Source organism: Hyperolius riggenbachi, chromosome 10, assembly GCF_040937935.1.
Source record: "Hyperolius riggenbachi isolate aHypRig1 chromosome 10, aHypRig1.pri, whole genome shotgun sequence".
NCBI classification, from domain to species: domain Eukaryota; kingdom Metazoa; phylum Chordata; class Amphibia; order Anura; family Hyperoliidae; genus Hyperolius; species Hyperolius riggenbachi.
This window is the reverse complement of record NC_090655.1, coordinates 232,161,641-232,183,249: the sequence shown is the minus strand read 5'-3', so window position 1 is coordinate 232,183,249 and position 21,609 is coordinate 232,161,641. Positions and strand designations below refer to the sequence as shown.

General features: G+C 45.0%; 1 protein-coding gene across 1 annotated transcript in view; it reads left to right on the top strand.

Moving 5' to 3' along the window:
• LOC137534769 (zinc finger protein 271-like) overlaps positions 1-21,243 on the top strand; it is a 34,049-nt gene extending 12,806 nt beyond the window's left edge. Inside the window, exon 7 of the mRNA XM_068256407.1 lies at positions 19,745-21,243. Within this exon, the coding sequence (XP_068112508.1) occupies positions 19,745-20,499 (755 nt within the window). The 3' untranslated portion in view covers positions 20,500-21,243. The remainder of the gene's footprint in view (positions 1-19,744) is intronic.
• Positions 21,244-21,609: the final 366 nt, after the last annotated feature.

The window sequence follows — 21,609 nt, the reverse complement described above, 5'->3', positions numbered from 1 at the left end:
ATCTAATTCAAGTTAATGGCATTGCATTTGTGAAAATTTTCTGCAGAAAAATATTTGGTGGCTTTTTTCGCAACAGACATGCAGTTTGCGTATCAATGTAAGTCAATGGAAATGCAGAAAATTTGCATGAAAATTTTAATTTAAAGTGACTCTGAACAGTACCTAAAATAAAAAAAATGTTTTATTTTAGTTACTGTTCAGAGTCACTTTAATGATATAAAATCTCATGTAAGTTAACTTCGTTGTTATGCATAAAAATGTTGCATCATTAAAATTTGCATAAAAAGTGCAGGACAGAGACAGGAACAGTAAGAAAAACCCCGAGAGGTGCTGAAAAAAGAAATTAGATCACAATAGATAGGAACTAGTAACAATGTAAAATAATTGATAAGTCTTAGCTTACCTTGAAAGATTCACTGAACACAAGATTCAGCACACTCATTCAGCACAAACACTGACAAAGCGTTTCATGGCCAACAGCTGCTTCATCAGGTCAATAAATGGTGCAAATTTTGTAATAGCATAGAGCTCTGAGCCCCTAAAAACTTTTTTCTAATCTCCAAGCAGAGTTCAAATTTTGCAATATTGGTAAACTTACAACAAATCCAATGTACATTTTTAATGGATCTGCTGTGCCTGTCAAAATAAAATGTTTGTATCCATTATTATTGGCATGGGTTTTTAGCAAAGGAGACCTGGTGACAATGTCCTGCTTTTTTCATACAGTATTTAAAGAGAATCTGTATAAAAAAAATGCCCCTGGGGGGTACTCGCCTCGGGAGGGGGAAGTCTTTGGATCCTATCGAGGCTTCCCCCATCCTACTCCATCCCACGGTGGCAGCGATTGAGCTCCCTGAATAGCAGGCATGTAAATATTTACCTTCCCGGTTCCAGGCAGGCGCAGTAACGGCTCGGAAATAGGCAGATATAGCCGATCCCAGTCGGCCCTGCTCTACTGTTCAGGGGCAAGTCTCCTGCGCCTGCGCATTAGAGCGAACCTGACTGAGATCGGCTATTTGAGAGCTGCAACAGCGCCCCCTCTGGAACAGGGAAAGGTAAATATTGCACAGCCTGACAAACTGTCGGCTGTGCATTCCGTGGGCCAGAGTGACCCAATCGTGGGACAGAGAACAGGGGAAGTCTCGGTAGGTTCCAGAGGCTTCCCGTTCCCGAATTAAGTACCCCCCAGGGGGACTTTGTATTTGTACAGTCTCTTTAAAGCAGGGGTTAGGAACCTTTTTGGCTGAGAGAGCCATAAACGCCACATATTTTAAAATATATTTCCGTGAGAGCCATACAATATTTTTCAAACTTGGACAGTGCACAGCAGAGGGCTCATGTCTCTGTTGCCATGGTGATGTGTATACAGTTGATCCATGGGCAGTGGACGTGTCCGACACGTCTTCAGCTTCTCTTGGGTTTTAGCAACATCAGCAATTTTTCCAAGAGCCAGACAGAAGAAATATTGACTAACAGCTTGTACAATTAGCTAGCTGACTTGGGGGTTGATTCACTTTGCAGGACAAGATCCCTGCACTTTGGCCCAATAGGCTACCTTTCAAGTGACAGACAGCCTATTGGGCCAATCAAAGAGCGAGCATCTCGTCCTACAAAGTCACTGGACTTGACAGGGTACAGGGTGGGACAATTGGAGCAGCCGTTAGTTTTGGGAGGAGGGCGAGTAAGTTAGTAGTGCACGCTACAGCAGTAGCGTGCCTACCTTGAAAATTTTACATGCACTGTCACTCTAAGCTTTGATGCTTGAGCAGTGCAGCTTAGTGAATGAACCCTTCCTGATTTGTCTGTGAGCCAGATGCAGCCATCAAAAGAGCCACATCTGGCTCCCGAGCCATATGTTCCCTACCCCTGCTTTATGTTTATGTGGTCTTAGGTGGGCTTTATCATACAGTGCAGGGTGTTCCCACACTGTCGCTATCAGGGTTTCCACACAAAAGTACCAATTACTGGTCATGGTGACAAAATGTGTCCCTGCCTGGGCCATCTTCTGTCATTGAGCCCAAGATGAGGTGGACCAGCAGGAAATCCACCATGTCCAATTTTTTCTGAAAGTCTATTTCTATAGACTTTCATTGTGCCCCTCAAATATTCAGAACGTATGTGGTGTCTGGAAACGTTGTATGGAAGGGACTTTGTGTTCCGCCACCACAATGGAGACAGCTAGGTGGGAGTGATGACGACTTAGCCATTGTGCTGCCCCCTGTAGGGCGGTCCTTCCAGCTGCAGTAACACAAAGAACAGGTGTTTGGATCAACCCTCTCCTGTCCCTGTATACCCAATCATGACTGCCACAACGGCCCCTTTCAAACAGAATTCATCTGCGAATTGCATTTTTGTGAATTTGCGTTCGCTGCACATCTAATGCATTTGCCATGTTGTTTTGCAATTTTCTGACTTTTCTGCAGAAAAAAAAAAAGTCTCACATCATGTATACTTTTTTTTCACAATGGACATGCAAATCGCATGCAATGCAAGTCAATGGAAATAGCATACAAATGTGGAGCTGGTTACATACCATTTTATGGAAATTAACTCATTAGTATCCGTGGAATAATCCGAATGTGTACATTTGCTTTAAAACACACCAAAAAGGTTAAATGCAAAACAAAAACAAATATCACAAAATGCAGAATTGCAAATACAAAATAAAAAAAAGAAAGAAAGAAAAACCACATCAAGAAGCAGCAGGGATAAGTGTACAGGCACCATGAGGTTATTTTGTAACTTACAATTAATGTAGATTGCCACTATTACACTGCCATGGCAACTGACAGTTGCACTGGAGTATTCATTTCTGCAGCAGTAAAGTGACAGTTTCTTGCTGAGAAATCCACTAGCAAATTGAGCACAAAGACACCTGTGTGCATGAGATGCCCTCCATTGTGGAAAGACAGTATCATTAAATGTCAGAACAAACATCTGTTCTGGGAGGGTAAAGCCATTTCAGAGTAGAAGTTGTCAGGGAGAGATGGTCAGTGGGGTGTTAATAATTCCTACTTGCATGCAGATTTAATGAAAATTGTATGGCTTTTGGAATTGGGCTAATAAAATGCACTTTCTACTGATTGGTCCAGTTCTGAGCCAATCAGCATGCAAGGCACGAGGGCCGGTGCTACCATAGAGGCAAAGGAGGCAGCTGCCCCAGGGCCCCAGAGCTTGTAGGGGCCCCCAGTGGCTACAAGAGGAAAAAAAACTTCAAATCGACCTTATAGTTTTTGAAAAAAATCGATTTTAAAGTTTCAAAGGAAAAAAAATACACATTTAAAAACCAGCCGACTTTAATGGTTAATAGCAAATCCACCTTAAATTCTAGAAACCCTAAATTTGCAGGATATGTTAAGGAGATCATTGGGAATAAGAGGAAAAAACAATTTTTCAAAAAGACCTTATAGTTTTTGAGAAAATCGATTTTAAAGTTTTGAAGGAAAAAAGTATACTTTTAAATGCGGTAAATGTCACTTTTAGTACCTAACGGTAGTGTAATTTTACATGTATCAAAAGAGCAATACATTTCCTGACGGGGTTTCCAGGGGGTCCATACACAGCCGCAGCGCTTTGGCCAGGGATCGCTATACAGCCGCAATATGGCTGTATGAAGATCCCTGGCATTTTTTTCCTAATTTCCCAATTTTTTTTTTTATGTTTACAGTGTGGGAATTTTTTTAAAAAAAATTATGCGGGGTCCCCCCACCTGAAACTTTTTAACCCCTTGTCCCCCATGCAGGCTGGGGTAGCCAGAATGTGGAGCTCCGACCGATTGGGGCTTCAAACCCTGACTATACCAGCTGCAAAAAAGGTCCCTTAATGCCAATTTTTGCTCCGGGGTATCTGTTGGGGGGCCCCCCAGGTTTATTTTGCCCAGGGGCCCCATTGTTGCTTAAACCGGCCCTGCAAGGCACAGTTATGTCACTGACCATCTCTGCTGTCATGGGATCACTAATGCCGGCTTGGGACTGGATCTGTTTAAAGAGAAGCTATACTGATGATTGTTGAACTCTATTGAAGGGGATCATGTACAAACTGATGCTGCATTGTACATTTCATGTATTGTATTAAAACGTTGCTTTGCAAAATACAATTGTATACAGGAAGCAATCATGACAGTGTGAATAAAAGGCATGTGTGGTTTTGGGAAGATCTGGGCTGGACAGATGTTTTCCTGTCTAGTGCGAGAGGCTCCTTCTCTGGACAGCTTCAAAAAATGGCTAAAACTACACCTCTCCTCCTGAGCCTTTGAGACTGCAGAACGCAGGAGAACAGTCCCCAGGGAGAAAAGCGCTATAAAAATATTATTATTATTATTATTATTACTGGATGGGGTTGGGAGGGAGGGGGTGGTTGCATGTGTCAGTGATAGCTATGGGGCGAAGCAGGCAATTTCGGTGCTTGCTAGCGCCAGAAGTTTGGGCGCCGCCTCAGGCGACTATTGAAATATCGGCATTGAAGGGTAATCGGAGCGGCCACAGTGCCCGATAAATAGCTGGCAACACAGACGACCTAATTATGCCTCAATGCCAATATTTCAATAGGGGTCTATGGCGGCACCTGAAAAATTATGTTTTTTTTCTCCTTGTGGTGGAAGGGAGGGGCAGCGAATTCCCAGTGGGAGGTCGAGGTTAGGCGTGTGTGTGTGTGTGTTTGTGTGTGTGTGTGTGGGGGGGGGGGGGGGGGTTTAGGATTAGGCATCAGGTAGGTAGTTTGTGCAGGGAGGAGGGAGTTAGTATTAGAGGCCAGGCAGGTAGTTTGTGCAGGGGGGTGGAAGTTAGTATTATGGGCCAGGCAGGTAGTTTGTGCAGGGGGAGTTTAGGGTTTTGCATCAGGTAAGTAGTTTGTGTGTGTATGGGGGGGGGGGGGGTAGGCTTCAGGTAGGTAGATTGTGCAGGAGGAGTTTAGTGTTAGGCATCAGGTGGGTAGTTTGTGTGGGGTGGGTAAGCATTAGGTAGGAAGCTTGTGTGTGGGGGATTAGGCATCAGGCTGGTAGTTTGTTCGGGGAGTTTAGGATTAGGCATAAGGTAAGTACTTTGTGTGGGGGGTTTAGGCTTCAGGTAGGTAGTTTGTGCAGGGGGAGTTTAGGGTTAGGCTTCAGGTAGGTAGTTTGTGCAGGGGGGATTTAAGGGTTAGACATCACGTAGGTAGTATATATGTGTGTGTGTGTGGGGGGGGGGGGCACCATGCACATAGTTTGTGTAGGGGGAGTTTATGGTTAGGCATCAGGTAGGTAGATTGTGTGGGGTGGGTAAGCATCTGGTAGGTAGTGTGTGTGTGTAAGCATTTGGTAGGTAGTGTGTGTGAGTGCGCGTGGGTGTGAGCGCGCGTTTGTGTGTGTGATTGCGTGTGTGTGTGTGTGTGTGTGAGCGCGCGTGTGTGTGTGAGCGTGCGTGTGAGTGCGCGTGTGTGTGTGTACCATGCAGGTACTTTGTGCGGGGGAGTTTAGGTTTAGGCGTCAGTTGGGTAGTTTGTGGGGTGGGAGGTTTAGGGTTAGGCATCACGCAGGAGGGTTCTGTGTTGGGTTTAGCCATAGTAAAATATAGGTATTTAATACTGATATTTTACAATTTAATAATAATACAGTAGTGTAGTGTATTAAGTGTAAAATAAAAGTACTGATATTTAAGTATTGTGATTATTGGGCAACCAAATTTCCATGTGCTTTTTTTTTTCTATATCCAATATTTTCGGTAGCCATGTGACTTGAACTAGCCAATAAGAGGTGAAGAGCAGTACAGGTTTATACATAGTTTGCATGAGGAGGTTGACTGTAGTACAAATCTGAGTCGTGGAAAATAGTGTCCGGCAATGAATCCTGGGGGAAATTAAATTCTATATATTCCCAAATAAATGGTGAAGAATAGGGATGCCAGTTTAGTGTAGGAGAGGAAATTCCTCTTCCTGCTGGATTATAGCTCCACACTTTGCATACAGGAACACAAGCTGGAGATATGCAAGTATTCCTCAGGGCCTATCGGCTACTTCTCTTTCTCATAGGACACAAGATGTTTCCTCCTCCTCCTCAGCCTGCCTCACACCTGGACCTCCCCCGCCTTCTGTCCTTAATTAATGAAAAAAATGATGTGCTAATATTATAAGAAAATAAAGGTGCTTCACTAGATAATCTCCCCGAAGCTTGTGTCAACCCAAACAGGTAAACAGATAAATGGCTGGCCAGCCGCCCACCCACAATACAATAACACGCACAGAATAATCTACACATTGTTTGAATTCTGCTTGTTTGATTGAGGTAAAAGCAGGTGCATACAATTTAGAAGCAACAGTACCTGTTACCACCAAATTGTAGGCACATAAATCTTCAAGCAAGCAGAAGTACAGTGTGCAAATTGTTCTGTTCATGTTATACAAAATATTGGCCAATCCCCAGTTTAGACCAGATTATTGGTCAACACCCCTGATTGATGGCAAGGCAGGCTCCAACTTTGATCGGAGTCATGCAAATGTCACATACAGGAGCGCTTTGTGTTGGACTGCTTCTTTGGGCCTTGCAATCACACTCAGACTTCCTCCGCACACTGATGTCACTCTGCAGTTTGTACCTCCTATGCTTTCTGATGTCACTGCAGCTTGGACTCTGCAGGCGAAACCTTCTCCACGCCTTTGATGTCATCCTGGACATCCGAAAACCTTCTTCCACCAAACTGTACAGTACTGGGGCAGCTATTATGGGGAGGACTGGAAACTGTTTAAAGTGAACTTGTGTCAAAATCCTTTGCAGAAAAGCAAACTTGTAAAAACTTTTTACATGTTGTTTTACTTTAGTTGCTTTATGTCTAACTTTAAAATTATTTTTATCTGCTTAGAAATTGACTTTTAATTTGTGTGTTAGAACCAGATCCCAAAGTTTTGTCACTTCAGGATCTGGATGGCCAATATGAGAAGTGACTGACTAATGTGGCCAATGGGCTCTTTTTTTCTATTTAACCTGGCCAGAACTAATGGTAAGACCCTAAGGCCAAGTCCTGAATATGATGGTGAGAGCGCACTGTGGCAATGAGCGAAGGGAAGGACAAGAACAGCTGCAGACAGAGGCGAACAGGACACAGAGCAGAGAGACTGGAGACTGAAGAACATCCACCACACACAGAGCAGAGAGACAGGAAGACACATAATGGAGGGAACAGGAGGAACAACCAGCCATACAGTGAGTGGAGGGACTGGGGGATGGAACAGAGGGGCCGGAGGTGGAGTGAGGTCAGGAGGAGCAGCCAGCCATACACAGATTGAAGGGAATGGGGGATGGAACAGAGGAGCCAGGTGTACCATAGTTTCTACCTGAACGTCAAATCAGCCTACATGCATAGGCAAAAGGGTTAGGGAGGTGGACAGAAAAATCATGGGAATGTAGGTTAGCACCGAAGGTGGAGTGGATACAGGAGGAAATCCCAGCCACATATTGTGCAGAGGGGCTGGAGGAAGCAGGGAGAGGAGGATTAGCCATCATAGAGTGGTGGAATCAGGTTGATCTTGTGCACCCAGTGAAAAGGCAGCCAACACTGCTCCTTCTCTTCCAAACATGCTACAGCTGTGTGGTGACTCTTCCTTGTCCCGTCTACTCCACCCACTGGGCTGTGTAAGTGCCAAGTGGAGAGGAGGTGGTGGGCTAGCTGCAAAGTTTGGCTATCTGAACTTGGGCAAGGTGGGCATCTGTCATGAACCTTGCTCTGATAGCCAAGCTGGAGGGACAAAAGGACACTAAGCGAAGGGGCTTTAGGTGCAGAGCGGAAACAGAAGAACAGCTTCTCCTTCTCCAGTAAAGCCTTCTTTGGGACTTGGCCGACAGGGTCCTATCACTGTGTTTTGAACAGCCAAAGTTCAAAAATGTCACCAGAGTTCCTGAATTGGGCTGCATTACCTGGCCACTTCCCACATTGGCTGGTCAGATCCCGAAGTGGCCATCTTTGGGTTCTGGTTGTGTGGGGTGGGTAAGCATCAGGTAGGTAGTTTGTGTGTGTGGGGTGGGTAAGCATATGGAGTGAGACTTCAGTCTGTGGCAAATGCTGTGCCCATCCCTTACTCCCTCACTAAGCTGCTCCCATTGGCTAACTGTACACAGACCACATAGGGGGACACAGGAACAGCCATTGTGAAGCCATTCTTCACACTAATGAAGAAACGGACCGTTCCAAGGGCCAAAATCCACAGGGGGGGATCTGGGGGGATGTGGGGACACAAACCGGGCCTAGTTAGGGAGGGTTAAAACTTACCCAGGCTTTCGTATTCAATTGTAGCCAAGCGGCAGGTAGGATTTCTTCCAGGCTTCCGTCTTCTTCTGGCTTCAATTGTGTCTCAAGTCGCATCATGTGACTAGACTACGCTTCCTCCTTCATCCCGGAACGAGGAAGCTGGTAGTCACATGACGGGTAGAAGTCTGGAAGAAAACCTCCCTACCGCTCAGCTACAATTGAGGACGGAAGCCAGGGTAACTTTTAATGGAGCAGTGCTTTTCGGCGCTGCTAGATTTGGGCGCAGCCAGCGGCGCTATAGACTATAATAGGAATCAGTCTATAGCGGCGCTCATTGAGTAACGTTGGCACCATCAGAAGACGGAGCCGAGGTTGCTTAAAAATCACAATAATTCGGCCTCCAGCAATAGCTGTAAACCGAATTATTTAATTCCCTACCATCCATGGCGGCCTGGAGGGGGAATAGTAATTAAAACGGCCCGGACTTGTGCAGAAGCAGGAAGCCATATACCGGCTGTGTCCTGCGCCCAAGTCTACCGGCGCCGATTTCAAATGTACTCAATTTTTAACCCTCCCTTACCCGCCCAGATCGACCGGGGATCAGATCTGTTTTCACGCTTCCATTTGCCAATGTAGACCAAGCCTTATGGATCCAGTGAAGCGGAAACTGAATCCTTTTACCGGATCCGTTTGGCTTTATTGCCCAATGTGAACCGGGCCTTCCACACATGAACTGTAAATAAAACAATGGTAGCTAGAAGCAAGCCAAACATTTCAGGGGAACCAACAGTAACGCTCACACTGAGGGAAGAAAATAAAGGGGACACACTTCCTGTGCCCATGTATACCACTCATATATTTGATAAAACACAGATAACCTCTTGTGGTCCCAACCAGGTTACTCAGCCAATTAGAGAAAATGCTTACAACTTCTGAAGCTGATGACTTATGAAGTACAAAACAAACTTAAAATAATAGATGTCATTCCTATTTAACGTTCAGTCCATTTAACGCTTCATGGAGCTCCTGTGCAGTTCTCGTATTCTCCAGAAGATGGCGATCTTGCAGAAACGCCTGGAGCAGAGCATGCACAGCTAATCCCGGTTCGGAGAGTGAAAAGGCAGGATGCTTAGAGGAGCCATTGCTGGAACTGGCAGCACGGGAGGTAATGATAACATATTTTCCGCTGATAATATTTGCTGGGAACTGTAGCTGCACGAACAGGATAAAGGTCAGTGGGACATGCTGGGATTTGTAGTTCTGGAAATCTAGGAGTGAGAGGAGGAGTGACGAACATGCTGGGACTTTTAGTTCCACAGATGCAACAGAGAGCGATAGTGAAAGATTTTTGGACCATGCTGAGACCTGTAGTACTACAAATCCAATGATGTGCTCAGTGCAGTTTCTAGGCTAAAATGCACCCAGGGCGAGGCAGGTATAGGTGCCCGCAGTATAGGTTAGCCAGGTCTAGTTGCACTCAGCATCGGTCCCCCCAGTATAGGTAGCCAGGCATAGGTGCCCTAGTATAGTTGCCCCCAGTGTAGGTTATCCAGGTAGGTGCCTCCAGTATAGGTAGCCAGTATAGTTGCCCCCAGTACAGGTTAGCTAGGTGGGTGCCTCTAATATAGGTAGCCAGAATAGTTGCCCCCAGCATAGGTTAGATAGGTAGGTGCCTCCAGTATAAGTTAGGTAGGTGCCTCCAATATAGGTAGCTAGTATAGTTGATAACTGTATAAGCTAGGTAGGTAGGTGCCCCCAATACAGGTTAGATAACTAAGTGCCCCCAGTATAGGATTAGATAGGTAGCTGCCCCCCAGTATAGGTTAGATTGGTAGCTGCCCCTCAGTATAGGATTAGATAGGTAGCTGCCCCCCAGTATATGTTAGATTGGTAGCTGCCCCCCAGTATATGTTAGATTGGTAGCTGCCCCCAGTATAGGTTAGATAGGTAGCTGCCCCCCATTATAGGATAGATTAGGTAGCTGCCCCCCAGTATAGGTTAGATTAGGTAGCTGCCCCCAGTATAGGTTAGATTAGGTAGCTGCCCCCCAGTATAGGTTAGATTAGGTAGCTGCCCCCCAGTATAGGTTAGATTAGGTAGCTGCCCCCCAGTATAGGTTAGATTAGGTAGCTGCCCCCCAGTATAGGTTAGATTAGGTAGCTGCCCCCCAGTATAGGTGAGGTAGGTAGGCGCCCGGCCCCCCAGTATAGGTGAGGTAGGTAGCCGCCCCCCAGTATAGGTTAGATTAGGTAGCTGCCCCCCAGTATAGGTGAGGTAGGTAGGTGCCCGGCCCCCCAGTATAGGTGAGGTAGGTAGCTGCCCCCCAGTATAGGTTAGGTAGGTAGGTAGGTGCCCCCCATAATGGAGGGGGGAGCCGCAGCCGCGGGGAGAGCAGCCTGACCTCTCCCTCCCTCTCCCCGGGCCACCCTCCGTTCTCCCCGCTCGGAGTGCAGAGTGAGCGCGCAGGGAAGCGCTATACACAGCTACTCACCTCCCTGGTTCCAATCACCGCTCACTCGCCGCTGGTCTCCTCCTCTGCCCAGCCGCTGATGCACACACTGCTTCCTGTTTAGCAGGAAGCAGCGTGTGTATCAGCGGCTATGCAGAGAGGAGACCGGCAGCTAGTGAGCGGCGATTGGAACCAGGGAGGTGAGTAGCTGTGTATATCGCTTCCCTGCGCGCTCACTCTGCACTCCGAGGGGGCAGAACGGAGGGCAGCCCGGGGAGAAGGAGGGAGGGAGAGGTCGGGCTGCTCTCCATGCGGCTGCGGCTCCCCCCTCCATTACAGCGCCCCCCTCCCAATAGCGCTCAGGGCGGCTGCACGGCTCCTAAAAACGGGCCTGGCTGTGCTGGATGTAGTTCTACAGATCCAGAAAATATATCATTGTGGCATGCTGGACCCCAGATTTCAGCCAACCACAGGGTGCCGTTTTAAAAAGCTCAGATTAATTTGATGTATTGCCTATCGACCCCCGAAATTACTTCCTGGTTGGGGTGGTCGCGGCTGACTACGCAGGCACTGCCCGGCGGCTCACGTCCTTGTTCACTGGGAGCAGTGCGCAAGCGTTTCCGGCCTCCAGGCAGCACCTGCGCAGTCAGCCCAACCACCCTGACCAGGAAGTAAATTTGGGGGGTCGGTAGGTAGTACCGTAGGGGGCGGAGGAGAACTGGGGGAGTAGTGGGTATGAGGAGAACCCACTAAACATGCCTGCTCCCTCTGTTCTCTATTTAATTTTGCGCTATGGTATTCTTATAATCTCACAGTAAAAGGAATCGGTCTACCTGCAATATCTGCATTGGCACATTCTGACTGTGACTGGCCTGCAGATACACAAACATAGAAACTGATACAGAAAAATGTGCTGATAGCTCTGGGGGTCAGCATCCCCTCCCTCCTCTTCCCACCCACATGCAGAGTAGCACATAAAAGGATTAAGATCAAATAGGGCCCTAGGCAAGATAGCACTTTTTGTGCACTGCTGATGGTCACCTGACTTTTTTAGTTTGGTGATTTGGGGCTAACATCCACCAGGCCTCTAGACTCTCTCCAGGCCCTAGCAGCCGCCTAGAATAGCCTTGTGGCCTAATATTTACCTGCTCCAGCACTGGGAGTCTCTTCCATGCATCACAGCTGCCCATACATGCTGCCATTCGCCAGCTCTGCATCACATGACCGATGTGAGTCACGTGATCGGGAGCCAGCAAATGGCAGCAGAGTGTGTGTGGCTGTGATGCATGGAGGAGACACACAGATAAGTATTACTCTGCTCCCTGCATTACTCTGCAATGATGTCGGGTCAAAGGCTGTTAGTGGGGTGGGGGGAGGAATGGATCCCTGGCGGCCCATGAGAATTTTGCAGGGAGGCGCCCTGGGTTGTTGTTATACCTCTGATTGTATATTCATACAGGCACATGATGGGGACCTGGGGTTACTATTATTATTATTTATTAGATTTATATAGCGCCAACATATTACGCAGCGCTGTACAATAAATAGGGTTACAGACAATAACAGGGGTGACAGAACAATACAGGTAATAGACAATAGATACAACAATACAGGTAATAGCAAAAAGATACACAACACAATGCAGACAGTAGTACAATGCCAGATCATAAACTAGAGTGGTAGTGGTAAAAATTACAAGTTCCAAATTCTAGGTAAAGTGCACACAGTCAAGTATGATACACAAGGGGAGAGGGCCCTGCCAAAGGCTTACAATCTAGAGGGAGGGGTTGGTGACACAAAAGGAGGGGGTGCAGCAAGAAGTTATTGGCAGAAAGGATTAGGGCAGTGTTGAGTTAATGTAGGCCTCCTTGAAGAAGTGAGTTTTGAGTGCTTTTTTGAAGGTGGGAGCGAGCCTGATGGGCAGTGGGAGAGAGTTCCACAGGATGGGGGCAGCTCTAGTGAAGTCCTGCAGTCGTGCATGGGAGTGCAAGATGCGTGGGGTGGTTAAGAGGAGGTTGTTGGAGGAGCGAAGTGGGCGGCCAGGTGTATATCTGCTGACCAGGTCAGAGATGTAGGTTGGGCAGGACTTGTGTATGGATTTGTAGGCCAAACATAGGATCTTGAAGCTAATTCTGAAGTGAATTGGAAGCCAATAAATGGATTTGCGTAGGGGAGTCGTGGAGACAGAGCGGTGGGAGGAATAGATGAGTCTGGCTGCTGCGTTCATGATGGATTGTAGGGGGGCTATGCGGTTTTGAGGGAGGCCTGATAGGAGGGAGTTGCAGTAGTCCAGGCGGGAGATGATTAGGGCATAGACAAGGAGTTTGGCAGTGTCTGGGGTCAGGAAAGGCTGGATCTTGGAGATGTTGCGTAAGTGGAAATAGCAGGCCCTAGCTACGGTTTGGATGTGGCAGGTGAAGGAGAGGGCCGAATCCAGGGTGACACCCAGGCAGCAGGCTTGTGTGGTTGGATGAATGATTGTGCCATTGACAGTGATGTAAAGGTCAGTGGGTGGTGAGGCAGCACGGGGCGGGAAGATTAGGAGTTCAGTCTTATCCAAGTTTAATTTTAGGAACCTGGCAGACATCCAGGATGAAATAGCCGAGAGGCCAGAGGATACCTACTCCATGGTGGTGGTGGAGAGGTCAGTGGTATGGAGGTAAATCTGGGCGTCATCTGCATATAGATGATAGTTGAAACCCAGAGGTTTACTATATCAGAGCTTACTACAGTATAACGATATTCTAATGTACATCAGTTGCAGGAAATCATTGTGATTCACAGATCAGGATGTCTTTATCTGCCAATCAAAGCTCAATGTAAGGAAGTAAAGCAAAAACATTGATTACTTGCTGCACAATGCCGGATTCAGCCACTGTGACATTTAAATACTGTTAAAAAATCTGCTGAGTCCTCCCACTATATTGGTGTGGTGAAAGATTTCATGACCCAACAGATTTTGCAACTTGCTGTGCAGCGCCTGCGCGCTGCACGGACTGTGCATAACATGCGCAGCTTCTTGCAGTTACTCTGGCTGTAGTTATTTGCAACTGCTGGCACCTAACCAATTATTTATTTTTTTATTTTTTTTATGCCGGGTTTGCAGCTGGAGGGGAGCAGTTAAGGTTAGTTAGGTTTAGACAACGGCAGGGGGGTGGTTAAGGTTAGGCATCGGCAGAGGGGGTGCGTGGTTAGTTAGGCATCGGTAGGGGAGGGCTCTGTGTAAGAATAGGGTTAGTTTGAGTTGCATTTTCTGACACGTATAGCTTTAAGTGAATGGTTAGGTTGCACTTTCTCATACTAATACCTATAAATTATTGGAACTGGTTGCAAAATCTTTCACCACATCGGCAATATACATTTCTTGTCTGTACCTTCATTTTGCTAAAAGAAATGATGGCTGCTGCATTATAATCTCCATCTCACCCGTGTGACTGCTAGGAGAAGAGGCATGGACAGCTATTGCCACCCACAACACATCAGCATGTGAGGGATTCAAGCTGTGACACTGGAGTGAATGCACAAGTAGTGGGATCCTAGAGGGTGGGGGAGGAGTTTGGATAAACAGCAGGCACTCTGTACACTGCTAGTCAGTCTGCCTATCTTGGCTGCCACTGTTTCAATATAATTAAATCTGATTGCTAATCTAAATACTTAAAAAAAATTAGTCTGGCCAGGGGCTTTATTATTATATAGTGTATTGTATTATAATAAGCGTTATCCAGCATATGCATTACTGTATATTCCCACCCTAATATAGTCCTGAGTCCTGCAGCTTAGGTAATGCTCAGTTTATGATTGATCTTAGGAGAAGAGCTTCTTGTATAAATTACCACATAAGTGAGGATGGAGGAGGAGGACCGGAGTCATGTGACTGAGAGGATGCTAAACCTCACATTGGAAATCATCTATCTACTGACTGGAGAGGTGAGGACTTCACTCTTATCTCTTTTAATGAAGGAGACACCTGACTGGAGAGGTGAGGAGGATTATATGGCTGTTGTTGATACTGTATGTTGTTATATAGGAATATGAAGTAGTGAAGAAGACATCTAGTGAGCTATTGACCCCCAGCCGCCACCCCCAGGGCCCATCCCATGTCACACTGCCTCCACCTAACTACCTGATACCTGGGAGAAATAACGAGAAGGAGATCCTGGAGATCATAAATAAGATGATAGAGCTGCTGACAGGAGAGGTGAGCAGTACTGGGAATTATGGGGCATTTACTAGTAACAAAAAGAGATGGGTCCGATGGTGACTGCATCAATGGATATTCTTTCACAAAGCTTTTTCACCTCTTTTTATCTGTTTTGACCTTATCTATGTTACATTTTAAAGCTCCCAAATAGCAAAAGAAAAAAACCAATATAATAAAGCTAAGAAAAGTAATATTGAAGTGAAGTTAATCGGGAACAATTTACTTTGAGTGATTATTTTGCTTGTAAATGTGCTGAAAGGTTATTTTTATTAATCAGGAGAAAATTAAGTCATTTATGAGAAGTTTTGTGAATTGACCCCATTGTGTGCGTGAGGTTCAATTTCTTCAGGATGTCACTATTTGTGCAGGAGTGGAAGTATCTAGATGGACACAAAGATCACTACAGGGATGCCATGATGGAGAATTATCCGCCCCTCACACCACCAGGTAAGTCTCACCAGGAGACTTTCATTTCTTGTAAAAGAGAGAAATATGGAGGGTCCACCTAGATCCCCCATCGTCAGATAAGTACAAAGATACAATGAATTAATCGGAGTGTTTCCTACAGATGGATCCAGTAACAGAACCCCACCAGAAAGATGTACAGGTCCTCTTTATTTCCCAGATTGTCCACAGGAAGATCCCACCATCCCCCACCTTTATCAGGTAGGTGACTGAGGGACATTACATGCTGTGTGAGGAAAAACATTCTTCTGTTTATTCTGACCATCTTTGTGCTCTTAGCTTCTTAATGTTGTTTTCAATCATTTTGTGGTTTTAGAATGAAAGGTGTATTGATATAAAAGTTGAGGTTAAAAAAGAAGGAGAGACTTATGTGAGGGTTGATCATCAGTCCGTGGAGAAATGCGACAGGATGAGGGCAATTAAACAGGAGGGATGTCATCTGCATATCAATACAGGTGAGTAATGAACATTGAATAACATTAACATAGTAACATTTCCACTTGCTACTGAGGATGTGTAAATTGACTGAAGGTGAAAAAGAATCAGGAGGTTTTCACATCGCTAAGACTAGAATATACAGTGGTGTGAAAAACTATTTGCCCCCTTCCTGATTTCTTATTCTTTTGCATATTTGTCACACTTAAATGTTTCTGCTCATCAAAAACCGTTAACTATTAGTCAAAGATAACATAATTGAACACAAAATGCAGTTTTAAATGATGGTTTTTATTATTTAGTCAGAAAAAAAACTCAAAACCTACATGGAGCTGTGTGAAAAAGAAATTGCCCCCTGAACCTAATAACTGGTTGGGCCACCCTTCGCAGCAATAGCTGCAATCAAGCGTTTGCGATAACTTGCAACGAGTCTTTTACAGCGCTCTGGAGGAATTTTGGCCCACTCATCTTTGCAGAATTGTTGTAATTCAGCTTTATTTGAGGGTTTTCTAGCATGAACCGCCTTTTTAAGGTCATGCCACAACATCTCAATAGGATTCAGGTCAGGACTTTGACTAGACCACTCCAAAGTCTTCATTTTGTTTTTCTTCAGCCATTCAGAGGTGGATTTGCTGGTGTGTTTTGGGTCATTGTCCTGCTGCAGCACCCAAGTTCACTTCAGCTCGAGTTGACGAACAGATGGCCGGACATTCTCCTTCAGGATTTTTTGGTAGACAGTAGAATTCATGGTTCCATCTATCACGGCAAGCCGTCCAGGTCCTGAAGCAGCAAAACAACCCCAGACCAACACACTACCACCCCCATATTTTACTGTTGGTATGATGTTCTTTTGCTGAAATGCTGTGTTACTTCTACGCCAGATGTAACGGGACACGCACCTTCCAAACAGTTCAACTTTTGTCTCGACGGTCCACAAGGTATTTTCCCAAAAGTCTTGGCAATCATTGAGATGTTTTTTAGCAAAATTGAGACGAGCCTTAATGTTCTTTTTGCTTAAAAGTGGTTTGTGCCATGGATATCTGCCATGCAGGCCGTTTTTGCCCAGTCTCTTTCTTAAGGTGGAGTCGTGAACACTGACCTTAATTGAGGCAAGTGAGGCCTGCAGTTCTTTAGATGTTGTCCTGGGGTCTTTTGTGGCCTGAGTTTTCTCTGCGCTCTTGGGGTAATTTTGGTCGGCCGGCCACTCCTGGGAAGGTTCATCACTGTTCCATGTTTTTGCCATTTGTGGATAATGGCTCTCACTGTGGTTCGCTGGAGTCCCAAAGCTTTAGAAATGGCTTTATAACCTTTACCAGTTGATAGATCTCAATTACAGTACTTTTGTTCTCATTTGTTCCTGAATTTCTTTGGATCTTGGCATGATGTCTAGCTTTTGAGGTGCTTTTGGTCTACTTCTCTGTGTCAGATAGCTCCTATTTAAGTGATTTCTTAATTGAAACAGGTGTGGCAGTAATCAGGCCTGGGAGTGACTACAGAAATTGAACTCAGGTGTGATAAACCACAGTTAAGTTATTTTTTAACAAGGGGGGGGGGGGCGGCAATCACTTTTTCACACAGGGCCATGTAGATTTGGAGGTTTTTTTTTCTCACTAAATAATAAAAACCATCATTTGAAACTGCATTTTGTGTTTAATTATGTTATCTTTGACTAATAGTTAACGGTTTTTGATGAGCAGAAACATTTAAGTGTGACAAACATGCAAAAGAATAAGAAATCAGGAAGGGGGCAAATAGTTTTTCACACCACTGTAAATGGTATACAAGCAAAATAATGTCAGTTTCAGTAATATTCCCAACAAATGAGGAGGAGATACTGTACACCATATGAAAGGTCCATCTCCATTCCTCAGTATAACATCTATAACATCATAGTACCAACAAATGAGGAGGAGATACTGTACACCATATGAAAGGCCCATCTCCATTCCTCAGTATAATATCATAGTACCAACAAATGAGGAGGAGATACTGTACACCATATGAAAGGCCCATCTCCATTCCTCAGTATAATATAGTACCAACAAATGAGGAGGAGATACTGTACACCATATGAAAGGCCTATCTCCATTCCTCAGTATAACATCATAGTACCAACAAATGAGGGGGAGATACTGTACACCATATGAAAGGTCAATCTCCATTCCTCAGTATAACATCCATAGCACCAACAAATGAGGAGGAGATACAGTACACCATATGAAAGGCCCATCTCCATTCCCCAGTATAACATTGTAGTACCAACAAATGAGGAGGAAATACTGTACACCATATGAAAGGCCCATCTCCATTCCTCAGTATAACATCATAGCACCAACAAATGAGGAGGAGATACTGTACACCATATAATAATTCCTTTTTTTTTTTTTTGTATAGAGCTTTTCTCCTGTCGGACTCAAAGCGCTTGTGAGGCAGCCATTAGAGCGCACTCAGTAGGCAGTAGCAGTGTTAGGGAGTCTTGCCCAAAGAACTCCTTATTGAATAGATGCTGGCTTACTGAGTAGTAAGAGCAAAAAATGTAACCCTGGTCACCTGTGTCAGAAACAGAGCCCTTAACCATTGCACTATCCAGCCACCATATGAAAGGCCCATCTCCATTTCTCAGTATAACATCACAGCACCAACAAATGAGGAGGAGATACTGTACACCATATGAAAGGCCCATCTCCATTCCTTCTTACAACATCATACAACCAACAAATGAGGAGGAGATACTGTACACCATATGAAAGGCCCATCTCCATTCCTCAGTATAACATCATAGTACCAACAAATGAGGGGGAGATCCTGTACACCATATGAAAGGCCCATCTCCATTTCTCAGTATAACATGTTCCCAGCAAATGAGGTGAAAATATATGAAAGGTCCATGCATTCCTGGCAACCTGGGCACACGCATGACAATGATTTTAGGTGTTATTTTGCTTGTTTTCTTGCTGTAGAAGAAAAGGTCCAGAAAGGTCTGCAGTTTGCCAGGGGCACTGCCACAATTTAACTACTTCTGGACCACGCTAGTTAAAGTCTTCACCCTGGTTTTGCCTGTGTATCCTTGCCAGGGCGTAGAATTCATCTTCTGTGTTTGCGCGCACACACTGCTCCCGTGCCGCTGCAACCCACTCACTCTGCTGTCACACTGACACCAGAGCTCTGTATCTTGGTAGTTGCTCCTGACCCCATGATCACTGTAAGCAAATTAGTGATCACACCCTAAGTTCCTTAAGGGACCAGAGACAGCGAGTTCGCAAGTGTTTAAGTCTGCTGCAGACCATAGTCTACTTAAGTTAATATTCAGATTCAGGACTTGATTCTTTAGATAACAGTTTGGCGCTGAGTGCAGTAGAGGATCAATCATCTCTCAGGTGTAGCTATCCTGACACAACCTTAGAAATAACATTAACCCCTGTTACAGACTGGGAGAGATGTGCACCCCATTATCTTTTCCCCAGCACTCCTGTCACACATGCCAGAGCTCTGTGACATCACTCACTGCTGGAGCCGCATACATGACTGCAGCCTGCACACAGGATAATGCATGTTGTATAACAATTATTATTCCCCCCATAGATGGACAGGATGTGGGGAACACCTCGGAGCGACATCTTATCTCACCTCAAGATGATATTGCAGAAGATAATGGCGTCACACAGTATTCTCCAGGAGGAAACTTATTTACTGGAAATACACATCAAAGACTTTACCATGAGGTGAGATCACCACATCCCTCTAATCCTGAGGAATCTTCTGACAGATCTCATCCTGGTACCCCAAAAGTCCACCCAAGAACTTGTGAGACAAACAGGCCATCTGATCAGTCTAATTCTGGACAATTATCTAGTAAACCATGTACTCTCACACAAACTAATGAAATGGAATTTCCCTCATCTGAATTGGACCATTTTGAAAAGGAACCACTTGTTTCACATGAGAAAAGTCACACAGGTCAGAAGGCTTTTACATGTTCAGAGTGTGGGAAACTGTTTACCCAAAAATCAACTCTAGGTACACACCAAACAGTTCACACTGGTGAGAACCCTTTTACATGTTCAGAGTGTGGGGATGGTTTCACTCAGAAAGAAAGTCTGTTTAATCACCAAGGAAGTCACACAGATGAGGGGCCTTTTGCGTGTTTGGAGTGTGGGAAGTGTTTTAATTGGAAATCGGGTCTTCTTACACACCAGAGAAGTCACACAGGTGAGCGGCCTTTTTCATGTTCAGAGTGTGGGAAATGTTTTATATTGAAGTCAGACCTTGTAAGACATCAGAGTCGTCACACTGGTGAGCGGCCTTTTTCATGTTCACAGTGTGGGAAATGTTTTAACCTGAAGTCAGACCTTGTTAGACATCAGAGGATTCACACCGGCGAGCGGCCTTTTTCATGCCCAGACTGTGAGAAATGTTTCAGACTGAAGTCAGACCTTGTTAGACATCAGAGATGTCACACGGGGGAGCGTCCATTTTCCTGTTCAGAGTGCGGCAAATCTTTTACGCGTAAATTTTGGCTTCTCACCCACCAGAGAATTCACACTGGTGAGCGTCCTTATCCATGTACAGAGTGTGGGGAACGTTTCAACGAGAAAGCAAACCTTATTTATCACCAGAGAAGTCACACAGGTGAGCAACTATTTTCATATTCAGAGAGTGGGAAAAACTTTAAGCAGAAATCCGCTCTTCTTACACATCAGACAGTTCACAAAAGTGAGTCTTCTTTTTCACAGTGAGAGTGAAGATGGACTAACTCAAGAACACCAGAAAATGTATACAGGTGCCGTTCCTTTTTATGTCCAGCGAGCAGAGGATGTTCCACTCAGAAAGTTTTTCTAATTTACTATTGGATTATCCATGAAACTGATGTAGGCTGGTGTGTTTTGTGTTCAGGGCATTGGAAGCGTTTTACCCCATGGCATTTGCACGGGGCCAATCATATTTATAGTTAGTTAAAGCGGACCCAAACCAAACATTTTTTTAATTAAAAACATTTAGTTGCGCCACTCTGACACATACATAGATAAATAAACACTCCTTCAAACCTATGAGCATTTCAGTGCATGCTTTTCACCCTTCTTTTTTCATAGCTAGGGTTATACTGGGGGCAGCCATTAGCAATTCCTCCATTGCCAGACACCATCTACTCCACCAGTTTGCCGGAAAAATGCCGGCAATTTGAAAGGAAGGGAGGGGTTCCTCCAATAAATGTAAAATATTTTATATTTGTCATCATGCAGCTGAAAAAAGGCTGCTATTTATTATTATAATTTAGAAAATAGATTTTATTTCTGAAATCTTGTATTTTTAATTTGGGTCCACTTTAACAATGACATTACAACTGCTTAATTTATCCAGCTGTCAGTTAAAGCATGCCTTAAAGAGAATCTGTACTCTAAAATTCTTATAATAAAAAGCATACCATTCTATTCATTATGTTCTCCTGGGCCCCTCTGTGCTTTTTCTGCCACTCCCTGCTGCAATCCTGGCTTGTAATTTCCAGTTTTAGGCAGTGTTTACAAACAAAAGACATGGCTGCTAACCAGAGTGTGATAGGCTGAGAGGAGAGCTTAGAGAGGGTGTGTAAAGCTTCTGCCTATCACAAGCAGCGCTGCACATTCCACACATTCCAGCCTGAGCCCGACAGAGGAAAGAAGATAAGATTTATTACAGAGACAGTGCAACTAGAAAAGGCTGCAGTATGCCAGAGCACATTAGAACAGGTATAGGAACTTATAGGATAGAAGAAATAAGGCTCAACATTTTGTTACAGAGTCTCTTTAAGTAAGAGAGATATGGAGGCTGCACACTCATTACAGTAGAGTTTTGGTTATCTGGTACCACTG